The sequence below is a fragment of the Canis lupus genome, chromosome 17 (genome assembly GCF_011100685.1).
Source record: "Canis lupus familiaris isolate Mischka breed German Shepherd chromosome 17, alternate assembly UU_Cfam_GSD_1.0, whole genome shotgun sequence".
In the NCBI taxonomy this organism is placed as follows: domain Eukaryota; kingdom Metazoa; phylum Chordata; class Mammalia; order Carnivora; family Canidae; genus Canis; species Canis lupus.
This window is the reverse complement of record NC_049238.1, coordinates 60,811,610-60,830,481: the sequence shown is the minus strand read 5'-3', so window position 1 is coordinate 60,830,481 and position 18,872 is coordinate 60,811,610. Positions and strand designations below refer to the sequence as shown.

The following is an 18,872-nucleotide window of genomic DNA, read 5'->3' as shown; positions in this document are numbered from 1 at the left end:
GGATCGAATCCCACGTCGGGCTCCCGGTGCATGGAGCCTGCTTCTCCCTCCGCCTGTGTCTCTGCCTCTCTCTCTCTCTCTGTGTGACTATCATGAATAAAAAATTAAAAAAAAAAAAAGATTTCATTTTTAAGATTTTTATATTTGGGGCAGTCCCCGTGGCGCAGCGGTTTAGCACCGCCTGCAGCCTGAGGTGTGATCCTGGAGACCCAGGATCGAGTCCCACGTTGTGCTCCCTGTGTGGAGCCCACTTCTCCCTCTACCTGTGTCTCTGCCTCTCTCTGTCCTCTCTGTGTTTCAAATAAATAAATAAATAAATAAATAAATAAATAAATGTTAAAAAAAAGTTTATTATTTTTTTTAGTAATCTCTACACCCAGTGTGGAGTGTGAACTCACTAACCTGAGATCAAGAGTTGCATACTCTACTGTCTGAACCTGCCAGGTACCCCAGCTACAAATTATTTTCATCAAAGCTTCTGGATGATGACAGTGGCAGTAGGGGATTAGGGTGGAGATAGTAATGATAACCCTGTTTTATTCTTTTTTTTTTAAAAAAAAAAAGATTTTTATTTTTTAATTCATGAGAGACATACAGACAGGCAGAGACATAGGCAGAGGGAGAAGCAGGCTCCCTACAGGAGCCCAATGTGGGACTCGATCCCAGATCCTGAGCCGAAGGCAGACACTCAACCACTGAGCCACTCAGGCACCCCAAACAAGGTTGTTATTATTTTACCACAGTTAACACACACACACACACACACACACACACACACACAGGCTGTTTAATTAAAGTTCAAGTAAGCCAAACATCAGTTAGATTACTCAGCTAAAGCAGAATAGCTGAGTAAAACTGCTTCTTGGGATCCCTGGGTGGCGCAGCGGTTTAGCGCCTGCCTTTGGCCCAGGGCGCGATCCTGGAGACCCGGGATCGAATCCCACGTCGGGCTCCCGGTGCTTGGAGCCTGCTTCTCCCTCTGCCTATGTCTCTGCCTCTCTCTCTCTCTCTCTGTGTGTGACTATCATAAATAAATAAATTAAAAAAAAAAAAACTGCTTCTTGACAAAGCATTGTATACTTTTTCGGACATGATACCCAGCTAAGGGTGTTCTCCCTTTGCTTCAGACATAATGTGTCATCCAACTTCCCTTTAACAGCAAAATGAAGGGGATCCCTGGGTGCCTCAGTGGTTTAGCGCCTGCCTTTTGCCCAGGGTGTGATCCTGGAGTCCCGGGATCAAGTCCCACATCAGGCTCCCTGCATGGAGCCTGCTTCTCTCTCTGCCTGTGTCTCTGCCTCTCTCTCTCTCTCTCTCTCTCGGTGTCTCTCATGAATAAATAAATAAAATCTTAGAAAAAAAAGCAAAATGAAGAAAAAACATTTATGAAAAATTGGGTTTAATATTCTGACATACACAGTTGAAACTGGAAAGAGCTGATATAAATTACCTCTTTTAGACTAATCCTGGAGAATTCTAGGAAAAAATTAGGTACTTTATTGTTAAACAGTATTGCTTCCTTTTCCTCAATATAAGACCCAGCACCAAATAAAGTAAAATGTGCATGGATGCTGTTGTTTTGAAATGGCATTATCAATGATGACTCTTGCTACCTACTTAAAATGTGGATTAGATAGAGTCTTCATACCAGGATTTAGGGGAGTGTGCTATAGTAGGCTAGGCAATCTCAGTGAGTTGGTAAAAACTAGATTCAGAAAAAGTAAGTAACTTGTCCGGGTCACACAGGTAGTAAATGTCAGAGCCCAGATTATAATGTAATTCATTAGATTCCAAAGCCTGTACTCTTTATGAAATAACACAAAGCTATTTATGTTACTTTGTAGACTTTGGAGTGCATCCTATGATCCTACAGAAATAGGAAATTCATCTCCATAACTCTTTTATGCACTGATTAATGTTTAATTTAGTCTGCCTTTCTGAACCACTACAGTTTGATGGTAGCACTGATGATCAGTGATATCTTTAGTCACAAATGGAAAACTGAAAGCAAATTTTATAACATGAATTTTGTTATCAAAAATATCTCTCAAGTGGCATCTGGATGGCTCAGTTGGTTAAGCATCTGCCTTTAGCTCAGGTCAGGATCCCAGAGTCCTGGGACTGAGCCCCTCATCAGGCTCCTTGCTCAGAGAAGAGCCTGCTTCTCCCTCTCCCTCTGCCTGCCACTCCCCCTGCTTGTGCTTTCTTTTTGTCAAATAAATAGATAAAATCTTTTCTTAAAAATCCATGAAAATGAAAACCCTAGGATACTTTCAGTTAATTCTTAAAAACATTATTGGATTATGGGAAAGAGGGAGAGGGGGCGCCTGGGTTGCTCAGTCGGTAATACATCTGACAATTAATTTTGGCTCAGGTTGGGGAGCCTGCATGGCTCAGTGGTTGAGCATCTGCCTTTGGCTCAGGTTGTGATCCTGGGGTCCTGGGATCAAATCCCATAGTGGGCTCCCTGTGGGGAGCCTGCTTCTCTCTCTGCCTATGTCTCTGCCTCTGTGTGTCTCTCATGAATAAATAAAATCTTAAAAAAATTTTTTTTGGCTCAGGTCATGATCTCAGAGTGATGAGATCAAGTCCTACATTTGGCTCTGCACTTGGCATGGAGCCTGCTTGGGATTCTCTCACTCCCTCTCCCTCTGCCCCCTCTCTTCCCGCCCTGGCGAATGTACTTGCACGGACGTGCACACACACACACACACACACTCTAAGAAAAAAAGATTACTGGATGATGGGAAACAAGAAGCCATCCACCCATATTCAGGAAAAGAAAATCCTTTAACCTAGTTGAAAAATACAACCTAAAAAAAAAAAGAAAAATACAACCTGAATTTGTCTTAGAACTTTTCTCCTTTCTTTTATTTGCACTGATGATCTCTCCATGAAGGGGTAAGAGGTAGGTAGAATGGCTTCATGTGAAAGACAACACTGGAGAAATCAGCTCTATTATGTGATAGTTTAGCAATCTTAATTTATTTGTCAATATACAGAAGAGAGAAACAACAAGTTTACTAAAAGCGACACGACACATCACATAAACCCATGGGAACCAAGACTAAGAAGCTGTATCCTGGGGATCCCTGGGTGGCTCAGTGGATTGGCGCCTGCCTTTGGCCCAGGGTGCGATCCTGGAGTCCTGGGATCGAGTTCCGAGTTCTGCCTGTGTCTCTGCCTCTCTCTATCTATCATGAATAAATAAATAAAATCTTAAAAAAAAAAAGAAGAAGAAGCTGTATCCTAAATATCTTCAACTTTGCTTATCATTTCAGATCAGGGTCTGAAGAATTTCAATAATTAGATTACCAACACTAGCTCTTTTATATGCTTGTGAACATATAACTTTACTGGCTTCTAAGGATTTTTGGATTATAAAGGCACTTGTTTTAATTATTGTGGCCTGAACCACAACAAATCCAAAAGGCTGTGGATGTTCTGATTACACATATATGTATATTTAAGCTAAACTTTGAATCAAGCTGAAAGCAAAGAACAGTGATTTTAAATGATAGTTGATGACCGGGACACCTGTGTGGCTCAGTGGTTGAGCGTCTGCCTTTGGCTCAGGGAATGAACTGGATTCCCGAGATTGGGCTCCTTGCATGGAGCCTGCTTCTCCTTCCTCTGCCTGTGTGTCTCTGCCTCTCTTTCTGTGCCTCTCATGAATAACTAGATTTAAAAAAAGCTTAAAAAAAAAAAAAAAAGTTGATGGCCTATAAAATGAAGATCACTACTGCCCCCTTGAGGGCATAACAAAATAAACTTTCTTTGAGAAGTTATATTTTCTTTTTTTTTTTTTTTAATTTTTATTTATTTATGATAGTCACAGAGAGAGAGAGAGAGAGGCAGAGACACAGGCAGAGGGAGAAGCAGGTTCCATGCACCGGGAGCCTGACGTGGGACTCGATCCCGGGTCTCCAGGATCGCGCCCTGGGCCAAAGGCAGGCGCTAAACCACTGCGCCACCCAGGGATCCCTGAGAAGTTATATTTTCATTTAATACTAGCTATTATGGAAGTCCTTTTTAAAAATTTTTTTATTATTATTATGGAAGTCCTGCTATAAAATGGAAATGCAAAGTCTCAAAACCTCATAAAGTATGTATTATTATAGCCCAGTTTTGTAGATAAGAAGGCTTAGAGAAGTAAAAGTTTTCCCAAGGTCAAGTATGTAGTCAATTAATAAATCAGTATTTGAATGCAGTTATGAATGTAATATGTATATTGTGTATATGCTCTTTCTCTTTTTTTTAAGATTTTATTTATTCATGAGAATACACAGAGAGGAGAGAGAGAGAGAGAGAGAGGCAGAGACACAGGCAGAGGGAGAAGCAGTCTCCATGCAAGGAGCCCAACGTGGGACTCGATCCCGGGTCTCCAGAATCAGGCCCTGGGCCCAAGGCGGCACTAAACCACTGAGCCACCCGGGCTGCCCTGTATATGCTCTTTCTATTTTACCACACTGCCCTTCAATAATAACAGCTCATTCAAGATCTTTCTTTGATGTTATACAAACTTAACTAGGAATACAGTGTCTTATTTTTAACTGAAAGTCAGAAACAAAAAGAAACCGAGTCAGTTGGAAAATTTATTTGAGGACACAAATTCCCTCAACGTAAAACAAATATTTGTAAAGAAATGTTGAAAATAGCTCAATTAAAAAAAAAAAAAAACTCAATTTAAAAAAAAGGGGGGGGGGGCAGCCCGGGTGGCCCGGCGGTTTAACGCCACCTGCAGTCCAGGACCTGATCCTGGAGACCCGGGATCTAGTCCCACGTCGGGCTCCCTGCATGGAGCCTGCTTCTCCCTCTGCTTGTGTCTCTGCCCCTCTCTCTCTCTCTCTCTGTCTTTCATGAATAAATAAATAAAATCTTTAAAAAAATAAACATAAAATAGCTCAATTTGCTCCTTTTTAGATAGATGTTTTTGTTAAAAATATACAGATCTCAAAATGTGCTTTTTTCTCTATTTTGTTACTCATATTCCCATGAACAAATCAAAGTTCTTATACTCTATTCAAATAATCACATGTACCTCTTTTATATCAGCACTCCAAAACCCATTTACATTTATTCTGGTTTATCTGTCACTGTTTTAAACTATGAATATTTAACTATTTTCCTAAGTGGTACTATATTGAAGCACCCTTATGTTTTTATTTTGTGGTCACATAAAACCCTTCCACAGATTAATCTGTAAAATATTTTACTTTTAACATTGTAAACACTCATGTATAATCCCTATGTATGATTCCCCCTTTCCCTCAGTAAGAATAAATGCATTAGCTTTAAAATCTATTATAAATTTTCTGTGGAGAATATTTTAATGAATGAGTGGGTATCAGACAGATCCATTCATCTCACAGGAAAAACTGGGGTCCTGTTCATTTTAAGCCTAAAATAAATGCCACGTTATCAGAATACTACCTGAGGTTGTTTTGGTGTTGGCTGAAGAAACAAGGCTAGCAAGGTTGACAACTTCTCCAGATGTGAAGATGAATGGGGCAGTCACAGTCACAGGGTTGGCTCTCTCGGGATTAGCATTCACCTGATTCCGCATCGCTTCCTGCAAAACAGGGTAGAATATTTCAAAATCAGAACTTGTTAGCCTTAAACAGTTACTGAACAGCCACCCTCACCCCAATGCTCTGTCGAGCAGAACTAGTTGTGGCACATGGTGTCCCAGGGAACTCAGAGTTCTCATTAAGGTTACTGTTTTTCTTGTTTTGTTTGTTTTTCTAGATCAGGGCAACAAAGATGTTAAGATGCTTTCCCAGGGTTATTTCTAATTTACAGAAAAAAAGCATTATTGTTTGCAAAACTTCTAGGCAATTCACTTAACTTGTCTGGAACTTGTTCTTATTTGGAAAATGAAGAGAGTGGTCTAAAAAGTAATTTTTAGCACTAATATTCTATGATCAATTATGTAGAAGTCAATGTGCTAGTAGGAGATCCCTGCAGCAAATCTACAGAGAACAATATTCTCCAGAGTTTTTCCAATTACTTGTTCCATTTTGCTACTGAAGAAATTCCTAAGAGAATATATAACATGCAAATAAATGAGTGCCAGATTTTATTTTATTTATTTATTTATTTATTTTTAAAAGATTTTATTTATTTATTCATAGACACAAAGAGAGAGAGGCAGAGACACCGGCAATGGGAGAAGCAGGCTCCATGCAGGGAACCCGACGTGGGACTCCATCCCGGGTCTCCAGGATCACACCCCAGGCTGCAGGCGGCGCCAAACCGCTGCGCCACCGGGGCTGCCCGACTGCCAGATTTTAAAGTCTAGTTCCATATGTTACATTTCTGCTTCCGGGGATAACTGTACAATTTAGGTACAAAGATGCTTATCTTTTATTTTATAGCGTTCAGAAGCAGTTTTCTACAAACATGATATCTACTTAAGAATTCCAATTACTAAGTGCTCTAAATAAGAATTGAAAATTGAAGAGGAAAAAAAAAAAAAAAAAAAAAAAAAAAAAAAAAAGAAAATTGAAGAGGACCAGTCTATACAGAACCATCTGTCAAGAAAAAAGAAATAAACAAACAAACCCCTGAAAATGCAGCAGAAATAGCTACCTATTTTTTATATATAATTATCTCTTTGACTAAGAGCTTCAGTTGAAAGAGAATACCCATTCTCTGGTTACTGTTAAATTCTTCCTGAATCTGCCTTTCCTTCTATCTTCCACTATTATTTCCTTAATTCAAGCCCTCACTGGGTCTTGCCTGGCCTAATGAAAGTCACCATATGGCTATTTGGCATTAAGTGTCTTTTCTTCCCAGTCTGTACCACAGTCCAAACAATCATCTTTAAAAAGGGGGCAGGGGGTAGGGCTCAGCAGTTGAGTGTCTGCCTTTGGCTCAGGTTGTGATTCCAGGGTCCTAGGATCAAGCCCCTCATTGGGCTCCTCACTGGGAGTCTACTTCTTTCTCTGCCTGTGTCTCTGTCTCTCTTTGTCTCTCATGAATAAATAAATAAAATCTAAAAAAATAAAGAAATAAAAAATTGGGGCATCTGGCTAGCTCAGTCAGTACAGCATACGACTCTTAATCTCAAGATCATGAGTTCAAGCCCCATGTTGGGCCAGAAGCCTACTTAAAAACAAAACAAAACAAAACAAAACAAAAAACGAATCATCTCAATCTTCTATTTAAAAGCTTCTACTGGGGGGAATCCCTGGTGGCTCAGCGGTTTAGTGCCTGCCTTTGGCACAGGGTGTGATCCTGGAGTCCTGGGATCAAGTCCCACATCAGGCTCCCTGCATGGAGCCTGCTTCTCCCTCTGCCTGTGTCTCTACCTCTCTCTCTCTCTGTCTGTGTCTCTCGTGAATAAATAAATAAAATCTTTAAAAAATAAATAAATAAAAGCTTCTACTGGGGATCCCTGGGTGGCGCAGTGGTTTGGTGCCTGCCTTTGGCCCAGGGAGCAATCCTGGAGACCCGGAATCAAGTCCCACGTCGGGCTCCCAGTGCATGGAGCCTGCTTCTCCCTCTGCCTATGTCTCTGCTTCTCTCTCTCTCTCTCTGTGTGTGACTATCATAAATAAATTAAAAAATTTAAAAAAAAGTACCTCTGTTTAAAAAAATAATAATAATAAAAAATAAAAGCTTCTACTGGGACACCTGCGTAGCTCAGTGGTTGAGCATTTGCCTTCAGCTCAGGGCATGATCCCCGCGTACCAGGATCGAGTCCCGCGTCAGGCTCCCCTGCATGGAGCCTGCTTCTCCCTCTGCCTATGTCTCTGCCTCTTTCTCTGTGTATCAGAATATTACCTGATACATGAATAATAAATAAAATATTCTCATGAATAAATAAAATCTTAAAAGAAAAAAAAAAAGCTTCTACCGGATCCTCATTGCCCACCAAACAGTCCCAACTCCATTGCATGCCATGCAATACTCCTACATTCAAAACCCAGCCTAACCCTTAAACCTTAGCTCCTGCCACTCCCAAACTCTACTTCCTTTGCTCAATCTCTAGTCACAGAACTTACTCTTTCCTGAACATTACACTCCTTTCACACTTCTATGTCAGTGATTTGCTCTTTTTCTAGCCTAGAATATCATTTTCTTACTTCTCCTTCAGAACTCAGTTCAAAAAAAAAAAAAAAAAAAAAAGAACTCAGTTCAGGGGCACCTAGGTGGCTCCATCAGTTAAGCCTCTGCCTTCGGCTCAGGTCATGATCCCAGAGTCCTGGAACTGATCCTTGCTGAGCGGAAGCCTCCTTCTCCCTCTCCCTCTGCCATTTCTCCCTGCTTGTGCTCTCTCTTGCTCTCTCTCTCTCTCAAATAAATAAAAATTTAGGGGTGCCTGGGTGGCTCACTAATTAAGTGTCTGCCTTAGGCTCGGGTCATAATCTCAGGGTCCTGGGATCAAGCTCCAGGTGCAGGGCTCCCTGCTCAGTGGGGAGTCTGCTTCTCCCTCTGCCTCTGCCCCTCCCCAACTCATGCACACAGTCTCTCTCTCTCCTTCAAATTACTAAACAAAATCTTTTAAAATATATTTATTTATTCATGTGAGACACAGACTGAGAGAGAGAGGCAGAGAATTAATTAAGAAATTAATGGGTAAAATCATCACAGCTACTTTTTAAGATGGCTTCCTTATGACTCAATATGCATTAGATTTACACTAGACTTATGTACTGACTCATATGAATTGATGTATATTCAGAAAACATAAAGAGACTTCTTAAAAAATTTATTAATTTAAGCAATCCCTACACCCAACATGGGGCTTGGACCCACAACCCCAGGATCAAGAACTGTACACTCTACCAAGTGAGCCAGTCAGGTACCCCAAAGAGACTTTTTCATATTGTCCCAAGTCAAGCTCAATTAGAAAGGGAAATTTTTTTTTTTTTTTTTAAGAAAGGGAAATTTTCAAGGCACCTGAGTAGCTCAGTCAGTTGAGGATCAAACTCTTAGATCTCAGCTCAGGTCATGATCTTGGGGTCATGGGATCAAGCCCTACTTGTCCCTCTCCTTCCCCCTCTGCCTTTCCCCAACATGCTCTCTGTCAAATAAATAAGTAAATAAAATCAGAAAGAAAGAAAGAAAGAAAGAAAGAAAGAAAGAAAGAAAGAAAGAAAGAAAGAAAGAAAGAAAGAGAGAGAGGGAGGGAGGGAGGGAGGGAGGGAGGGAGGGAGGGAGGGAGGAAGGAAGGAAGGAAGGAAGGAAGGAAGGAAATTTTCATAGAGTAAAAAAACATTCTAAAGCCAAATAAATTTTATTTTTGTACTGGCCACAACGCTATTCTCCAATCACCATGAATAATTCAGGCTTGATACAATGCTTTTTTTTTTTTTTTTTTTAAAGATACCGATGACACTGAGTCACAATATTAAGACATATCACGTACTATCTTGGTATGATAGAGAAAATTCCATTTTGATTCAGCTCCTATAAAAAAAATTCTTTACTTCAATTAAAATATACTCTGGGGGTAGAAAAAGAACCAGACCTGAAGGATGACCAGAATCTCAGCATTCTTTTTCTCCAGGGCTATGTCAAAAGCAGATTTATCAAACTTGCTGAAAGCATGGACATCAGCTCCATATTTGATAAGTAGCTCTACAACATCTCGATGGTGGTGCTCTGTAGCCCAATGTAAAGCTGTCATCTTCAGCATGTCCTTGGCATTGACATCTGCACCATTCTGTCACAGAACAATAATTTTTTTCAAATAGGCACTGGTTATGGTAGCAGAGGTGCAAGATCCCATCACCCAAATAAAGAGAATTTCCATAAATATTACACATATTCAAATTTATATCACATAGAAATATCAAAGGGAAAAACATTCTTCAAATTCTCCTGAATGATGATAGACATAATCTCTTCAATTAGTAGGTCTTCTGAGGACAACTAGAAAATTATAACAGATCGGAAAGAAAGGGGAAAAGAACAGATTTTTGTTGCATTTATTAAGGGAGCTGAATTCCTACAAAAATAGACATAAGTACAGAGAACACCTGCAGGAAGGGAATGAAGAAAAATCAATAAAGTCTGCTTAGCCTGTAAAAGATTAGAAACAAAATCCTCATTGCCATGCTCTTGAAAGACACACAAGTCTATACTGTGAACTATCCTAAACTTAATCTTTCACAGTCTAGTTTCCTGCGACCTGTTTACGTAAGAAAACAGTGAGGTGGGTGTCTCTTTTACAATATAGATCTGCCACTATTACCCTAACAAGCAGTTCCACGATGTGCGCGTGTCCATCAGCTGCAGCCATGTGCAAAGGGGTCCTGTCCACTTTGGTCCGGGCATCCCTGCTAACGCCTGCTCGAAGGAGCACTTCTGCTGTGGAATAATGACCATACTGAGCTGCAAGGTGGAGGGGTGATGTTCCAAGCTGTGGGAAAATAATACTCATTGAATATCAACTGTGTGCAGAGTCCTAAATCACTACTGGAGGGACACAAATGAACAAGAGTGAGAATTGATTGTGCAATAGGAGTAAACAATATTAATTAAGAAATTAACATACTAACAGGCAAATAAATATACCACCAATTAAATTAGTGCTTATAATGGATTTAAGTCAGATGGATTTATCAGGCAAGATTCTCTAAAGGATATGATGTTAAGCTAAGCTTAGAAAAAGGTAAAAAAAAAAAAATGAATAAACAAGAACATTCTGTATTGGGGTAAAGGAAGAGGATAAGCAGGTTCAAAATAATTCTTAGGGACAGCCCGGGTGGCGCAGCCGTTTAGCGCCGCCTGCAGCCCAGGGCGTGATCCTGGAGACCCTGGATCGAGTCCTACGTTGGGCTCTCTGCATGGAGCCTGCTTCTCCCTCTGCCTGTGTCTCTGCCTCTCATTCTCTGTGTCTCTCTGAATAAATAAATAAAATCTTAAAAAAAAAAAAATTCTTAGGAAAAGGCCGAGATTAGAAAATTACCGAGATTTGGTGTGCAAATTTAATTGGCTGGAATAGAAGTCTGCTGCCATAGTAAAGCAAAGCAAAAAGACTGATGAGATGAAGAGGCAATAAAATTTTAGCAATACATGACAACAACAATAAGTCTGTATCATCTCAAAGTAAATTCTGTTAAGAGTTAGCTATCTTTAGCCACTTTGGCCAGAGATCTATTCCTTTCTTTGTGTTAGGTTCTTTATTTTAAGCTTCTGTTGTTTATTCTTTGCGTTTCATATATGTTCAGCCTCTCTGTCTGACTAGATTTAATTCACATTGCTCTTTTCAAATCTATTAATAGAAATGCTAATCTCATAGGTTTCCTTTTCTTCCTTTTCGTGAAGTGCTAAGAACCTGCTGGCCTCTTGAGTTATGAATTAATCACCCCGGGATAGAAGACATTGGCTCATTGAATTGTTAAAATTAGGCAATGGTGGAGTGCCTGGCTGGCTCAGTCAGTAAAGCATGTGACTCCTGATCTCAGGATTGTGAGTTTGAGCCTCATATTGGTATACAGATTACTTAAAAATAAAATCTTTGGGGAAAAAAAAAAGGAAGAGGTTGCCAACAGCACATGTTGGGAGTAAACAAAAGAGTTTACCCAGTCTGTGGTGCAGAGATTACTTTAAAAAATAAAAATAATTAAAAAAAATAAATAAAAATAAATAAAATAAAAATAATTAAGTTAGGCAACGCTTATAAAATCTATCTCTTCAAGCTGGCTGCCTAGGCTTGTGAATTTACACCTTCCTCTTAAGGTTTTTTTTTTTTGTTTTTTTTAAGATTTTATTTATTCATGAGAGACACACAGAGAAAGGCAGACACAGGCGGAGGGAGAAGCAGGCTCCTTGTAAGAAGCCTGATACAGGACTGGATCCTGGGACCCCAGGATCATGACCTGAGCTGAAGGCAGATGCTCAACCACTGAGCCACCCAGGTGACTCTCCTCTTAATGTTTTTTAACAGTGGTAAAAAAGGAAACACAATGCCTAGACTATATCTGATTAACCAGGACACTTTAGAGAAAAGGAAACAAGTAGTTTATTAGTTTAGAAATGCACTCTTATTATACTGATTTTGATTAATTTCTAGCCAATTACAGAAACCTATAACCTAAAAGTACACTCCAGGGAGAATTATACCTTCAGAAAACACTCTAAAAAGCATTATAGAAAATCACAAGTATATAATACCTTACAATTACTACCTATATATCCATAGGAGACTCTTGCAATTTGGAAAAAACTAGAAGACTACTACATATTCAGATGAAACAAAGAAAATAAAACTCTTGTATGGGTAATGAGGCAGAAAGGGAATAAAGCAAAATCAAGAGTCTATCGAGCCTTTAAGAAAAAGGTTGGGGGCATGCCTCATTATTTAGTCAGTAGAATGTGCAATTCCTGATCTCAGGGTTGTGAGTTCAAGCCCCACATTGGGTGTAGAGATTATTTAAATATAAAATCTTTGGGGGGAAACAAAAGGAAAAAATTGGTAACAGCACACATTGGGAATAATTAAAAGAGCTTACCCAATCTGTTGTGAATGGGGCACCATTTGCCATCAATGTTCTCACTTCATCATCTTGCCCTTTTCTTGCTGCTTCTAGCAACCTCTTCCCCAAGTCCACCAAAGACATCTTTATGCATAGGAACAGAAGTTTTCAGGAAGCTATCACACAAGGAAAGTTGCCTGTAAAATGTTTTTAGAAGACCTCTATTCTAGTATTTAAATATATGTAAGATACTTCTCAAGCTGATTATCCAGTAGGGTGCTTCCTTTCTATCTCATCTAACACAATCAAATATTTCGGAATGTTTCAGGCCCTAAATAATAGTTCCCTAATATTCAATATTCAGAAAAATACTTTGGAAATCTGTTCAACATATTGCCACCTCTCTAGCTTAAGAAATCAGTAAAACAGCATTTCATCCCTTTGAAACAACAATGCGTAGAAATATTATGTCACAACAAAAAATGATGAATAGACATACCAAGGATATTCAGACTCATGTATATAGCAGACATTTTTTCAAAAATGAACAAAGAGAGCCTGCACTTCAAGGAAAACAACTGACAGTATTTACTAATTATTATGATTTGAGCTTTTATGCAAAATTAGAATTTTGAGAAACTTAAATCCACCACTATGAGTTGATAGTTTCCTACAGACTTTTTTTTTTTTTAAGATTTTATTTATTTATTCATAGAGACAGAGAGAGAGGCAGAGACACAGGCAGAGGGAGAAGCAGGCATCATGCAGAGAGCCTGATGTGGGACTTTTTTTTTTAAGATTATATTTATTTATTCATGAGAGATACACAGAGAGAGGCAGAGACACAGGGAGAGGCAGAAGCAGGCTCCCTTTGAGAAGCCCAATGTGGTACTCAATCCCAGGATCCTGGGATCACAACCTGAGCCAAAGGCAGATGCTCAACCATTGAGCTACCAAGCATCCCCCCACAAACTTTTCTGATGAAATTAGTGGTGATACTAATAAATGTGATTTTTAAATATTGTATAATAAGGGCAGCCTGGGTGGCTCAGCGCCACCTTCAGCCCAGGGTGTGATCCTGGAGTCCTGGGATCGAGTCCCACCTCAGGCTCCCTGCATGGAGCCTGCTTCTCCCTCTGCCTGTGTCTCTGCCTCTCTCTCTGTATGTGTCTCTCACGAATAAATAGAATCTTACAAAGAAAAAACTGCCACTTTCTCCAGTTTTTGTGGAGCATCAAAGAACACCCATGATTACCTGAAAAAGCTATTAAAATATTCCTCCTTGGATAGAACTGGAGGGTATTATGCTGAGTGAAATAATCACTTGGAGAAGTACAATCATCACATGGTTTCACTCATACGTGGAATATAAGAAATAGTGAAAAGGATTATAAGGGACAGGAGGGGAACTCAGTGGGAAAAATTAAGAGATTCCTAACTCTGGGAAACAAACAAAGGGTTGCAGAAGGGGAAATGGGTGGGGATGGGGTAACTGGGTGATGGGCAATGAGGAGGGCAATTGATGGGATGAGCACTGGGTGTTATACTCTATGCTGGCAAATTGAATTTAAGTTTTTAAAAAATGTAAAAAATAAATAAATAAATACTCCTCCTTTCTCCAAGTACCTATAGCAAGAGATTATGTGCAATAGTAATTATGAGGATGCAACTGTTTTCTATTAAGCCAGAAGTTAGAGAGATTTGCAAAAATAAAGAACAATGCCATTCCATTCCTTTCATTATTAACTTGGAAGACATATTTTTTCATAAAAATGTGTTATTTATGTTAACTTGTACAGGATTTACTATCGTATTTTAATTAATGAACATTTATTTTTAATTTTTTTAAAAGATTTTCTTTATTTATTCATGAGAGAGACACAGAGAGAGAAAGAGGCAGAGACACAGGCAGAGGGAGAAGCAGGCTCCACGCAGGGAGCCTGACATGGGACTCAATCCTGGGTCTCCAGGATCACACCCTGGGCCGAAGGCAGGCGCCAAACCGCTGAGCCACCCGGGCTGCTCTAATTAATGAACATTTAAAAACTAACTTCTAAAACATTTAATCCCAATAGATGTAACACACTGGAGTCCTCAATAATTTTTAAGAAATTTTTTTTTTAATATTTTACTTATTTACTCATGAGAGACACAGAGAGACAGAGACACAGGCTAAGGGAGAAACGGGCTCTCTGCAGGGAGACCAATACAGGACTGGATCCCTGCACCCTGGGATTACCACCTGAGTGGAAGGCAAACACTCAACTACTCAGCCACCAAGAAACGCAGTTTTTAAGAATATATACAAGTTCTGGGGATCCCTGGGTGGCGCAGCGGTTTAGTGCCTGCCTTTGGCCCAGGGCGCGATCCTGGAGACCTGGGATCGAATCCCACGTCGGGCTCCCCGTGCATGGAGCCTGCTTCTCCCTCTGCCTGTGTCTCTGCCCCTCTCTCTCTCTCTCTGTGTGTGTGTGACTATCATAATATATATATATATATATATATATATATATATATATATATATACACACACACAAGTTCTGAAACAAGAAAATTTTAGAATCATTGGCTTAGGCAAATCATTTAGCCACCTTGTGATTTAATTATATTGCCTGACCTGGGACTCGATCCACGGTCTCCAGGATCACTCCCTGGGCTGCAGGCGGTGCTAAACCGCTGCACCACCTGGGCAGCCCCTAAGATTTTCTTTATTTGAGAAGGAGAGGAATGGAGAGCTTTTGTGGGGGCGGGCAGGGCAGAGGGAAAGGGGGAGGGAGAGGAGACCCAGTGCTGAGTGCAGAGCCTGACACAGGGCTCCATCCCACAACCCCAAGATCATGACCCAAACCAAAATGGAGTCCAATGCTCAATCCACTGAGCTACCCAGGTGCCCCCACTTTTCTTTAATCATATTTGTGAGCCCATGTATCAGTACCACTAAATGGCAACTGACCCATACTTGTCATCCCATTCTTTAAACAGGCCATGAAAAGCCTTATTTCTTACTATACAAAGATAAACTTTGGGATTAGAATGTAAGTAAGGTGTTATATTCATCACCTGATATAAAAAAGGTCTCCTAGAAGTGTGTTCAAGGTCCTTTTCTCCCTTATCCTTCACTTTTTCTAGTTAATCTGAAGCATCTATCCAAAATAAAAGTAAAATGTATCTTTAAAATAACAGCAATGGGGGGCGGGGGGGGGGGGGCACGGACTATGTGCCATTCTCCCATATCCTACCTCAAGACTGACAATACCCACCAGACAAGAGATGTAGCCAGAGTCAGGAGGACAGTCCAGGCACTTTCAAGCTCCCTGATTATTATTTTTTAAATATTTTGTTTATGGGACACCTGGGTGGCTCAGCAGTTGAGCGTCAGCCTTCAGCCCAGGGCGTGATCCTGGAGTCCCCGGATCGAGTCCCACGTCAGGCTCCCTGCATGGAGCCTGCTTCTCCCTCTGCCTGTGTCTCTGCCTCTCTCTCTCTCTCTCTCTCTCTCTCTGTGTCTCTCATGAATAAATAAAATCTTTAAAAAAAAAGATTTTATTTATTATTTGACAGAGAGAACGCATACGTAGGCAGAAGAGCAGGCAGAGGGAGAGGGAGAAGCAGGATCCCCGCTGAGCAGGGCGCAGGACCCAGGACCTGGGATCATTCATGGCCTCAGCAGAAGGCAGATGTTTAACCAACTCAACCCCCCTCTCCCCAGATTATTTGAAAACATAGATGTACCTCTACTTCCTCTATATACGAACTAAAGAAAAAATCTTATCTAATTTATCTCTAAGGATTTTGGAGATGAATAAAGTACCTACCCACTCCCTCTCCCAAACAAACATACAAGAACTCTGAATAAGTGTTTTAATACTTGATGAATTGTTTGAGCTCCTGACAACAAAGTACTCCATTATCACAGAGTAATTACATTTGTTAATATAATAATTTGGGTGAGGCAGTTCTTTCACTGTTACCAGATGGTATGAAATAGATGTTTAAGAACATCTCCATTGGGCCGGATGGGTCACGACGGAAATATGGTCCCAGACGACCAAAAATGTTGTTAAATTGTTGGAGGGTAAGCCACAGAATGTCCTTTTCCACAGATGCTTAAGACAGAAAGAAGACCTGGGAAGACGGAGAGGAACGGATAATCTCTGCTGCTCAAGGGACTCTGTGAGAACAGAAAAACGCTAAAGAGGAGACGTGGAACGAAGATCCGACCTCTCCTCGGTTTCTATTGCACACGTCTCCACCGGCCGCCAGCTGTGCAAACAACTGTGCAGCACCGGGGGGCGGGCTCGCGCTGCTCTTTTGCCCAGATTATGAGCTCAATCAAAATCTCTGGCTATTACTGAGGTCAGAGAACTGGGAGTCCCCGATTTCTCCTCCAATGCAAACAACAACGTGGTCTTTCTCGAAGAAGAGTCGGTGGGGGGCCAGGAGCCAGGGCCTCAGCCCAGGGGGGCTGCCCCCTAGCGGTCACCTCTGCGGCCCTCGCGGCCCCGGGTCCAGCTCCCCAGCCCCAGGTCTTACACCCACCCCCTCCTTCACCTCCTCCCAGTCCCCTCCCCTTCCTCCCGGCAGCATCCCCTTCCTCTTCGTCCCCTCCTCGAGCCGCCCTCGCTCCGGTGAAGGGCGCCGCTCCGTCTGCACCCAGAAGTCCGGGGCTGCGCCGGGACGCTGTGCAAGTATCACGGCAGTCTCCCTCCCGGCCCCGACGCCCCCCAGAGTCCGCACATCTTCTTCCTCCTCACCTCCTCGTCCGGGACGCTGCCGGCCGCGCTTTCACCGAGCCCGCCAGTTTGGTCCCGTTTCCTTCTCTAGTTAAGACTCCCTGTCACTGACGGTTACTTTTTGGCCTTTTCATATATACATATTTTGGGGGCCTTGAACCCCCCCTCGTGGAGAAATGGAGGCAACAAAATGGCGGACCCGGAAGTGAAGGCTCAGAGAATACAATTTCTGGCGGAGGGATCTGTGAGGAGAAATTGACGAGAAAAGCCCACATTTACATCAGAGCAGAAAAGCGATGCATCTCTGAGTCTCATTTTGTTTCCACTGAAGGCTTTTTGACGTGGAAAAGTGTATATCTGAGATCATCCAAACGGGACTATTTGACGGGGCGGAGGATTGTTGATGGCGCGTCTTACGTGCCGTGTAGTCCCGGCAGGGGACGGAAGCGCTGGGTTCTTTTGGCGCCAAGAGCCCGGAAAGTGCGGAGGAGCCGTCGGAACCTGCGCGGGGCGTCCGCCTGTTTGGTATCCTGTCCCGGGACCAATCTGAAGGTTGACGGCAAAACTTTGTTTCCCTGTCTTTACCTCGGGTGCAGCGGTTGGGACGTTCCCGGCTTTGCGTGCGGATTGAACTCCGGTGTCCTGACGGTGGTATTTCCAATTTACAGCTTGAATGTAAGGCCCCCGGGACCGGGCTGTCTGCTCATAGTGAACCGGGTGATGGAGCCGTTTCTGTGGAGAGGCTCGGAAGGGGACACAACCTGAATTTGCAGATCCTCTCACACACCTTACACACCAAATAGCTCCCATCTTCACCCACCAGTCGCCTAAGGGCAGTGAAAAATGGGAAAGAAGCCCTTAAATAAGTGAACACAAGGAAAGGGCAAGTCACGGCTCCACTCTATTCGGTTTTGGCTTCTGTCCTTTATGGTGGGCTTTCAAAGGCCACGGAGGTTCTCCTTTTCTGAATTTGCTCGGGTCGCCTCTAAAGTATCTACGGCATTCTGACCGTTTTCGATCCATTTTGATACTTATGGTTTCCCTTTTTGAGTCAACATCTTATCTAATTACTGTTCACGTTCTCTATTTGAAAGTTCAAATAGTTGGATTGTTTTATTATTCTTTTTTGTTGTTGTTTTTTAATGAGACGAGTTGTAAATAACCAAATAACATATTTGGGTGAATTATTTTCGTTTCTTAGGCACCTAGACTGAGATAATGAAGAGCATACTTGGTGCCACAGGTGCCTTCTGAGACATCTAGGATTATTACCTCAGTATGTAGCCAGTGGTCAAGTAGAAAAGTGGTTGGTTGCAGCTTTCTTCTTAAATTATAATTTTTTTTAAAGGTTTATTCGTTCATGGGCAGTCTGGGTGGCTCAGCGGTGTAGTGCTGACGTCGGCCGAGGGCGTGACCCTGGAAACCCGGGATCCCGTCCCACATCGGGCTTCCTCCGGGGAGGATGCTCACTCCCTCTGCCTGTGTCTCTGCCTCTCTCTCTCTCTCTGTCTGTGTATCTCATGAATAAATAGATATATTTTTTTTTTCTTTTCAAAGATTTTACTTATTTATTCATGAGAATGTGTACACAGAAAGAGGCAGAGACAGGCAGAGGGAGTGAGCAGGCCCCCCTGCAGGAAGCCCGATGCGGACTCTCGATCCCGGGTTCCAGGATCACGACCTGAGCTGAAGGCAGGCGCCCCACCGC

General features: G+C 41.8%; 1 protein-coding gene across 12 annotated transcripts in view; it reads right to left on the bottom strand.

Moving 5' to 3' along the window:
- The window catches only part of GABPB2 (GA binding protein transcription factor subunit beta 2), a 30,378-nt gene extending 11,986 nt beyond the window's left edge, over positions 1 to 18,392 (bottom strand). For 2 of the 12 annotated variants that reach the window (XM_038562195.1, XM_038562206.1), the window contains exons 1-5: positions 17,186 to 18,392; positions 12,468 to 12,607; positions 10,205 to 10,372; positions 9,479 to 9,673; positions 5,434 to 5,572 (exon numbers count right to left, since the gene is read on the bottom strand). In XM_038562195.1, the coding sequence (XP_038418123.1) occupies positions 5,434 to 5,572; positions 9,479 to 9,673; positions 10,205 to 10,372; positions 12,468 to 12,575 (610 nt within the window). In that variant the 5' untranslated portion in view covers positions 12,576 to 12,607; positions 17,186 to 18,392. Of the gene's footprint in view, positions 1 to 5,433; positions 5,573 to 9,478; positions 9,674 to 10,204; positions 10,373 to 12,467; positions 12,629 to 15,491; positions 15,575 to 16,246; positions 16,268 to 16,356; positions 16,603 to 17,185 lie in introns of those variants that run through there. The other 10 variants (XM_038562200.1, XM_038562197.1, XM_038562199.1 and 7 more) reach the window with 10 other exon arrangements.
- Positions 18,393 to 18,872: the final 480 nt, after the last annotated feature.